We start from the raw sequence: 9,618 nt of genomic DNA, 5'->3' as shown, positions 1-9,618 counted from the left end.
ACTCAGCACTATTGTCCCCTTTAATCACTCTGACATCAATACAAATGTGTTCGGAAATCTATTCAAACACTTCATGATAGCTCATGTTGTGCGAGAAAACAACAGTGATGGCTGCAAATAAAAAGAGGATCCCATCAGCTTTCTATAGGCTAGGCCTACTATATTTATTTCTCAACTTTCAAAATATTAAGCACATTGGTTATTTACAACAGGAGTATAGCCTACATGGCTGGCATGAAAATCAATCACGGCATAGATGAAATGTTTTTTTTCCCGCTGCCCCTGTTTCGATACAGGTGCATGATAATGGTCCATTCTAAATCAAAATTCCACACACATTAGTGTATGTAAAGACAAGATTAAATCAAGAATAGTCTGATGGTTGACAATATTAGCCTATCACTTGTGAAATATATCACTTGTCAATGATGCCCTGCATAAGAAAGACTTTCGAATCATAGTCGCACACCTCATGTAGCCTAGCCCATAGGCTACAAGGTTTATATCACAACTAAAGTGGCCAAAAATACATTCTTAAAATTAAGCACATTTATCCGCTTTACAAGGGGCTTAGAACCTAACTGGTATACATAAGCAGCGTGTGTTTCAAGTTTGTTGCTGAAGATCATTTTTACTATAAAAATGCATCTTTTATAATAAAAGCGTTACATGCATAAACGCATTTGCAATCATTTTTGATTGTGTTCTGCTAATGGAACATGTGTGCATTGCTGCGTTTTATAATATGAAGAAATAGCCTAATAGTTTATCATCATTTTAAGCTAAATGTTCTGATCTGTTGCGTCAGCCACATTGCGTAAAAAAGGTTTTGATGCAAGTGGTTGTTTTCATTTGGGCTCTTTCATCCCACAGTTGTCCTAGACTATGTTTGGAATATTTATTTATTGAATAGAATAGGTCGACTTTTGTACTATGGGGGATAGTAGATTGACATAGGTTAGTGCATTTGCGTCCCCAATGTGTCTGTCTTCACTTGTAGCCTGTGAGAAAGAACAGCCACTGGCTGCAAAAGGCATGGATTTTGAAATTTGAGGCATTGTCAAATGCTTGTCAAATTGTGAATGAGACACTAATGAAGTGTATACAGCCTTTCTGCAGTCTCTTGACCTTCATACTGAACAAAATTTGAAATATTGTGTATATATGTATTTTAATTTAAACTCTTCTTGGTGTAGTCTATACTCTAATGGTGTTTGTTTCATTTTAAGCATTTTTTCTGGCCAATTTCCTTCATTTAAAAATGTTTATAAAATCTGAGCACTAGGGATGAGTCTCTCTCCCCCACGCAATAGTAAATGTAGCCTATCTCTCTTGCTGTCATACAGGAGGGTGATAACAATATGGATGATTGTCTGATCGAGACTGGGTGCCAGGTGTGTTGGGCTTAATAGCAGGTTACAAAATCATTCTGTGTGCATGACTTCAGTATGGTGTAGTGTAATATTGAGTTTGTACATGCACGCGTTCGTCATATTGTGCGCACCATCATGGGGTGTAACGTCTGTGCAGGGCTCTGTAGTTTTCCGCAGGTGTCTTTGCTTCGGATACCCATCCTTGTTACCCCTGTCGGTGCCCCGCCAACCCGCTTCCACCGCCTCCCAGGTGTCAAAGGGTCAGGAAACTGTCGTTCAGGTGAGCCAGGCGGACGTGCTGGTAAGGCCAACTATTTGATTTCACCGACTGCATGTTTGATTTTGTTAATGTCAGATTTTCCTGCTCACTGGTTTATACATCCTCCAGCAGCCAGAGTCTCCTTGCTCCTCTATGTTGAGTCCAGACAGTCTGAGGCGCACCCCCTCCAGCTACGACGACCCCCCCTCCTTGCCAGGAGGAAGCTCACCCCCGTGTGTCACGTGTGGACGGAGCTTCCACAGGAAGTGTCACATTCCGCCCATCTATGCCTTATCCACGTAAGCTTGTTTTAATTAACCAAGTTAATTGCATTCTGAATGAACATGTTTTTTTTTTTTCAGCCCTGAATTAAGGTAATGGGCAATTTCTATTCATGAACAGAATTGTTGCGTTATCTGAACCCTCTGCAAAGTGCTCCTACATTGTCTGTCTGCATAAAGCAGCAACATTTGTACAGTAGGCTCCCCTACTGATGCTGTTCTGTCTCCACCCCCCCATGAACTGTTAAGTGTGATTCTCAGCAAAATTACATGTCTATTACTTCAATAATTGATGTCTTATTTCAATCTGTATTGTATGTGGACCTCTGAAAATGTGGGCCCCTGTGTGGAAAGATGTTTCACTGTGGGCCCAAATAAAGCATTGAGATTTGTCTCTGTATTGGCCTGATGTGTGTGTGATGCTCTCCCTGTGAGTGCTGGCAGTGTCTTGCTGTGCCGGGACCTCTGATCTGGCGTTGCTGCAGGACTACAGTGGGACGGACAAGGAACTGTGCATGAGTCCTCCTGACCAAATGGTGAGCCTTTTTTACTTCGCAGAGCATGTCTGGGCACGTCTGCTACCTTTCACCTGGAATATGCGCATCTGGGTACGTACGTCTGTGCATGCCCAGTTCTATGAACATGTCTGGTATTGTTTGCTGTGTCCGCATCTAGTACTTATTGACCCTGATCCTATTTGAGTGGAGATGGTCTGTTTTTAGATCCAGGAAATCATTTTTTTATTGAAAAAGACAAAGGTAGAATCAAAATGTAAACCATGTATTTCTAATGTGACCGGATCTTGATTGGTTATTTTAACCCACTCATCCAACCCACAGTTTTTTAGTCTGGCCATTAAATCACCATTGCTTCTGTTAATTTGGCCACTCCAAGGTGTTTGTTTGTCCAGTGTAGTCTACAGCAGTGTTTCTAACTCCAGTTCCCCCAACAGCACACATTTGTGTTGTTTCCCCAGACAAACTCACCTGATTCAACTCGTTCAGGGCCTGATGATTAGTTGACAAGTTGAATCAGGTGTGCTTGTCCAGGGCTACAACAAAAATGTGTGCTGTTTGGGGTACTGAAAGACTGGAGTTGGGAAACGTGTGTGTGAACCATTGCTTACCCTTTGGGGTCGCCCCTACAGAGATATGAGTGCCTACTGCTTGTCCTTTCATGCAAAAAGTACAGCATTGTCCTCTACAGACCAGGAAAGGTAATCGACAAGTGCAACTTACCTCATTTATGCATACACATCCTTAGCATCCCTCTTTTAGTATTGCCATAGATAGTGTTGGCTATTAAAATGTCACACATAATCACAAGACTTTGAATATTGATGTGAATTTAATGTTGATAAAGAATGTTAGTGATGGTCTTCACTGGAATGTTTATTGCCAAGTAGGTTGCTGACAAATGACTGGTCCCTTTAATCAAATCAAATTTATTTATATAGCCCTTCGTACATCAGCTGAAATCTCAAAGTGCTGTACAGAAACCCAGCCTAAAACCCCAAACAGCAAGCAATGCATGTGAAAGAAGCACGGTGGCTAGGAAAAACTCCCTAGGATAAACTCCCTTGAAAGGCCAAAAACCTAGGAAGAAACCTAGAGAGGAACCAGGCTATGAGGGGTGGCCAGTCCTCTTCTGGCTGTGCCGGGTGGATATTATAACAGAACATGATCAAGATGATGAAGTATGACTTTTCAATTGTGTGTGTCAGATATACAATTGCAATTTGATGTTAGTCAGTTGTCTTGCATTGACTAGAGAAATATTGTATTTTGACTCTCCCTCTCCTTAGCTCTCTTAACATCGTCCAGATACGGGGACTGTTGCTGCAGAACCAATTTTATTTTGGTAAATTTGAGTTTACAATTTGGCACATACAATGATTCGTAAGTACTTGGTTGCATAGCCTTTGGCCAAGAACTGCAGACAAATGCTTCTTGTAGCCATCAGTAAGCTGGCTGCATCTTATTACTGCCGGTTTTACTCAGCCTTCAGACAGAAGCAAACTGCTCTAATTCTTTCATGTTTGAGGGGTACCCTCCACCAACTGCCGTTGTCAGCTCTCGCCGTAGGTTATGGATGTGGCAACTGCTTGGCCTCGTTCCTGCCATCCAGGACATCTGTGCCAGAGGAGGCCCTAAAAATTGTCAGACTCCAGCCACCCTAGTCATATACTGCTCTCTCTGCTACCGCACGGCAAGCTGTACCGGAGCGCCAAGTCTAGGTCCAAAAGACTTCTTAACAGCTTCTACCCCAAGCCATAAGACTCCTGAACAGCTAATCAAATGGTTACCCAGACTATTTTCATTGCCCCCTCCCCACGCCTCTTTTATGCTGCTGCTACTCCCTGTGTATTATCTATACATAGTCACTTGAACTCTACCTACATGTACATATTACCTCTACTAACCAGTACGTACGCACATTGACTCTGTACCAGTACCCCCTGTATATAGCCTCGCCATTTGTTAGTTTAAATTTGTTTTACTTAACAATTAGTTTAAATTTGTTTTACTTAACAATTATTTTTCTTAACTGCATTGTTGGTTAAGGGCTCGTAAGTAAGCATTTCACTATAAGGTCTACACCTGTTGTATTCGGCTCATGTGACAAATACAATTTGATTCAGATCTGGCCACTCCAGAACAGTCCAGCGTTTCTTCTTGAATCATTCCAGGGTGCCTTTGTTTGTTTGGGGTTGTTGTCCTGCTGAAATACCATCAACCTTCCAACAGAGACCCAGTGTTTGGACACTGGGTTGAACATTGCACTCCAAAACACCTTCATAATCTGCTGTTTTCATGATGTTTTGCTCATGTTCAAGTACCAGAGGCAGCAAATCAACCCCACAGCATTATCAAACCTTGCCTATGTTTGTAGTTATTTTCTTTGAAGGCTTAATTTGGTTGTTGGTAAACATGGGAAGTCCCCACTGCCGAAGAAGACTCAAGAAAGCCTGATTGAATGCTGGACTGTTCTAGAGTGGCCAGCCAAGATTCCAGATCTAAATCCCATCCAGAACCTATGGTAAGAGCTGAAAACAGCAGTTGGAAGAATTAGAATAAGAGCAGTTTGCTGTGAAGAGTGGGCCAAATTTCCAGAAGGGTGCAGCAAGCTCATTGATGGTACAGGAAGTGTTTGCAGTTGGCCCAAGGCTGTAATGGATTTTCAACATTCTAGAACACAAGGTCTGGAGACAAAGTTCTCCATTTTTCGAAGAAATAGGGAATTATTTGAGAAGTGCAAGGGTGCCAACAAGTTTGTTGCAAACCTGATTTTTACACTGGGAATGAAAACAATGTTGCACATGGTTTGACGTTTTGGGATTTAATTCACCTTTTGTCTATTTACAATAAATACTTGTGCATCTTATCTCTATGATTTTTGTCTTCATTTAAGTTTGGTAAATGTCATAACTCAGTGATAATCTTACTGGGAACTATTCAAACAGGACCATGGTAAAGTCAAAACGTCCATAATATTACCACCAGCAGGTGGCATCGGTCATCAGTGTATTGACAATGCAAAATGTTGATTCTCCCATATAGGTTCAAATAGCTCTATACATCCTTGTCTTTGCTCTTATGACTACGGGGTGGGATAACTCTTAATTACAAGTTATTTTAGCATATACACGCTTTTTATTTATTTTTTATTTTACTTGTCTTTTTGGTATAGATTGTTCTGTTAAGAAACCATAATCTTGGGATTATGAATTTGTGTCCATTTTAATAACTAAACTCCAACAACAATGGTGACGATAAAATCGCTACATTTGAAGGTTAGGAATGTATGCTATTCTGTGTGTTTAATCCCTGGGCACGGAGTTCTAGACGAAGCGCATTGGCCGCAGACAGTCGCACAGTCTACATTGGCCGTACTGTTTGTCCATCAGCGAGCAGGGCCCGCCTACCCCTATATAAATTGCCAGACGGCACAATTCTAGAGATACTTCACTTTGTGTATCCTACACGTTGAGCAGGGACACGGAAACCGCTGCGCCCTTTTAACAAATGGTTGTCCAAGTAAACCAGCCAACTCGCCACTACAGCAAAACGATGGAAGGAAGTCAGCAAAAGGTGGAGGCTAATGTCTTACTACTTGGAGCTGAAAGCGTCGGTAAATCTGGTGAGCATAGTTGAATGAATCCTTAAAATTGAATTGCACTTTCATGACGTTGACAGTCTTTGCATTGCGAAGAGGGACTTTTTGTGATCATTGAAAGTAGACAGGCGTTATGACGGCCAAATGCATTGTGAAATGTATTTCCTGGTGTAATGCGTTTTACTGATCAACATGTCTTTAATTACGCAATTGTGTGTCCTCAGCTCTCACGGTGCGGTTTCTCACTAGAAGGTTTATCGGCGAATACGGCGATATTGGTAAGTGCTGGTCTCTTGACTTTATCCATTGCTAATTATATAATTACAATCAAATCAGTAGGTTACAGTAGATCAAACCAAATATATAAATGTTTTTTTTTTTGTATTTACAGAATCCATCTACAGTCACACTGACCGAGTAGAAGGACGGGAGATCAGTTTCAATATCTGGGACTCGCTTTGCCCCCAGGTGAGGGAAAACATTCTCAATAATTTAGGCTGCATGATAATAACTTTATAATGGTAACGACAGGCTTTGATTAGTGGATACTCAAACAGGCAGAGCATACTGAAGGTTTAAAGGGTTGACTAAGTACATGTATTTTGTCTTCATGTGTTGTAGAATGGTGAGGTCGAGGGACACATCAGCGACAGACAACTCCAGTGGGCGGACGGTTTCATCCTGGTTTACAGCATATGCGACCGTGCCAGCTTCAACGTGGTGCGGCAACAAGTGCAGCGCATCCAACAAGCCAAAAGCAAATCCCCCGGAGCCCATCCCGTCATTATCGTGGGCAATAAACGTGACCTCCAGCATCGCCGCACTGTTTCCAGCGAGGAAGGACGCCTCCTCGCTCTTTCCACAGACTGTGGCTTCTTTGAGATCTCTGTAGCGGAGACATACCACGAGGTGCAGCTGGTATTTCACGAACTGCTCGACCTTATCCGAGAGGCGAGGGCGCTCAAGAAGGGCGCAGCTGGGATCAAGGGGATTGTGAGAAGCATGTCCGCCGTTTTCGGAAGGAAGAGGACTGAGTAGTTCCACTATAGTTTAATACTAGAGACATTGAGATGTTACTGTACTGCATCTAAACAGCCCAGGACTTGTCCGTGGGTAAAGTGGATGGTTATGTTTCCATATTGGAATAGGTCCATGCACAGCTCTATGATATAGGCCTAACTGAACTCAAGCCGGTTGGATTGTTACTCAAATGAGATGATTGACAATCAAATCCTATCAACCTGACAGGATTAAGTACTCTTGTGTCTGAGGTCAGGTGGCCTAAAGTAGCAGAAAAATGCCCTTAAATTGCCAACTTGTTAGATTGCCTTGCAACATGCCATACAATTGCCAACTGTAAAGCATAAGGGTTATTGTTTAAATTCCTTTAAGAAGTATTGTGGAAAACCTATGTGCAATAGACAACTTATTTCTCTTCACAAATCTGTATCAGCATGCAGAACGTTCTAAGGGTCAGGTCTGCTTGGCCTTATTGGCACAATCCCTTGGACTATTGACAATCTATGCAAGACAGATAAGTGAATGTGTAGCATTATAATGGTGTGATCATTACATTTGCTCCCGTAGTATAGACTCCAGTAGCTTTGCGTTTCCATCCACAGCACCTACATCAATCACACCTTTAAGGTGTTTTGAAAGGTCAGCCAGTGGTGGACCATTCTCTGTTCATTAATGTCAATACCCTCTATTTGTCTGAGAGTGCTGTACATTTCACGTCTTTGAAAAATGCTGAGGCCTACTTGACTTTCACAGGGGTGTTAATGCAGTGGACAAACATGTCTATTTCAATTGCATACTACTGATTCTATCATGTCTGTTTTGGTAACTTTTCATGAATTATGAAAACTGAAGTCATGTTTGTTATACAAGTCATTACTTTAACTGTACAAAGTGTACATACTACAGAACTTGGTCCTACGATTTCATAATAAAATGTGAAATGAATGCTTAAGTGAGATCTTTTTTTTTTTTTTTTTTTCAAGCACTATTTGTCAAGCCATGCTGGAGATCTTTATTGTGCTGTAAGAGGGGAACATCTTCTCACACAATCCAACTAGAGGTAAAGATTAACCAAGACACATCTCACTCCTCCCCAGATCCTTAACAAATTACTGACAAATCTCAACCAAGGATATTCGGAGAGAGAAATCCTTTAGTGCTCTCTTAAATCTCTCATTCTGTCAATGCAGCGCCGAGATCGCAGAACTGAGCTTACCAAACCTAATCCCATAGACTCACTATGGGGACGGCAGCCAGCCCCGATCATCGTTGACCTAACAAAGGTCAATCACCCTGAAGCCCTGGCACGTCAGCCCTGCCTTCAAAGCCATTTCATCCACTGCATTCGACTTCTCTGACCAAATGAAACAGGAACAAACATCCTCGTTCACATCAAAAGAGGGGAGCTTGTGCCACTTCATTACCCCCTTATTTACTCACAGGTTCACTCATACATTTGACCTTGTGGGACCAGACAGGATCTAAATGTGGGATGCTGATTGTTGTGGCCCAACATGGGCGTTCTCCAGTCACAACACCAGGGGCATCGCATGTCTAGCCCCAGCAGAAACCATGTCTCAAGGGACAGTTTGGTTTAAGGGGTAGGGAGGCTCTGTGGGGTGCTTTGATAATGCTGTGAGTAGAGAGATGCACATCCAGCAGGAAGGCTATGTATGCAAGGTACTGATGAGCAGTTGATAGTAGAATCAGGTGTTAGTGTTCAGCAGGACTGCAGAAGAGTCCTGAATACCCAGTAGTTTTCCAGGAGGAGGGTGAGCCTCCTGTAATAACAAGCAATGGGGGATCCCACAATGACAGACACTGCGCTTGAGGCAGTCCCCAGAGGTACTTGAGTCCACGTCTACACACGGTTTTACAATACACGTTTTATATGTCCACTGTCCTCATTGTGAGCACATTCCCTGGTCCCTCTATGCAAATTATTTGAGTCTTTCGAAAATAATATTTATTTTAAGACATTGTTCCAGCTGTCAATGATTTTAGAGGGTGGGATAATGATTATTTAAATGGTTTTACTTTCCAGATCTGTCTCCACTAAGATATCTAGTGACAGTGCGTGCCTGACTACCTCTTGAGTTGGGCAGGAAGATCAGATCACATTCAGATCACAATTTGTCTTTTAGTCATCTACACCTGTCTTAAAATCTGGACTCAATCAGAATGTGGATCAGGATAAAGGATGCATGTTATAAACAGGGCTAAAGAAGCAAAAAGTACATGCCCACCTTCTGTAGTACAGAGCCTCTCATTCTTCTCCACGTGTTCCTGTCCTTACCACCACTGGTTGCCACAAGTTCACAACCTATTCTTCACTGACACTCCTCGTTTAGGTCCCGTTCCTCAGACGTAACCACATTGGGATCACCAGGTCTCCTCCAGGCTCTCCTTAACCTTTACAAGAAAATGCTTTAAGAGAGAGAAGGAAGGGGGGAGTCTAAACTGTCTAAATGAGCTTCCCTTTCTCGTTGTGGACACACAATGATGCTGTATGAAAACAGATATCATACACATCCAAATCATATCTCATACACATAATACTGTAATACAT

The 9,618-nt window shown here is 42.2% G+C and overlaps 1 protein-coding gene across 1 annotated transcript; it reads left to right on the top strand.

Moving 5' to 3' along the window:
* The first annotated feature begins 1,022 nt into the window (after positions 1 to 1,022).
* LOC115173636 (ras-related and estrogen-regulated growth inhibitor-like protein) lies at positions 1,023 to 7,998 on the top strand. Its single transcript, XM_029731924.1, has 6 exons — positions 1,023 to 1,653; positions 1,762 to 2,449; positions 5,908 to 6,053; positions 6,254 to 6,307; positions 6,421 to 6,497; positions 6,651 to 7,998. The coding sequence occupies exons 3-6, from the start codon at positions 5,939 to 5,941 to the stop codon at positions 7,065 to 7,067; spliced, it is 663 nt and encodes a 220-aa protein (XP_029587784.1). The 5' UTR covers positions 1,023 to 1,653; positions 1,762 to 2,449; positions 5,908 to 5,938; the 3' UTR covers positions 7,068 to 7,998.
* Positions 7,999 to 9,618: the final 1,620 nt, after the last annotated feature.

Source organism: Salmo trutta, chromosome 34 (assembly GCF_901001165.1).
Source record: "Salmo trutta chromosome 34, fSalTru1.1, whole genome shotgun sequence".
In the NCBI taxonomy this organism is placed as follows: Eukaryota; Metazoa; Chordata; class Actinopteri; order Salmoniformes; family Salmonidae; genus Salmo; species Salmo trutta.
The sequence above is the reverse complement of the archived record's forward strand: the minus strand, read 5'-3'. Positions and strand labels throughout refer to the sequence as shown.

What these genes read in the sequence shown, in the direction of transcription:
- LOC115173636 (XM_029731924.1), top strand. Translation starts at nt 5,939, where the DNA reads ATGGTTGTCCAAGTAAACCAGCCAACTCGCCACTACAGCAAAACGATG. An exon ending in CGGCGAATACGGCGATATTG is followed by an intron (nt 6,308 to 6,420) that starts GTAAGTGCTGGT and finishes TTGTATTTACAG; the next exon opens with AATCCATCTACAGTCACACT. An exon ending in GGGACTCGCTTTGCCCCCAG is followed by an intron (nt 6,498 to 6,650) that starts GTGAGGGAAAAC and finishes CATGTGTTGTAG; the next exon opens with AATGGTGAGGTCGAGGGACA.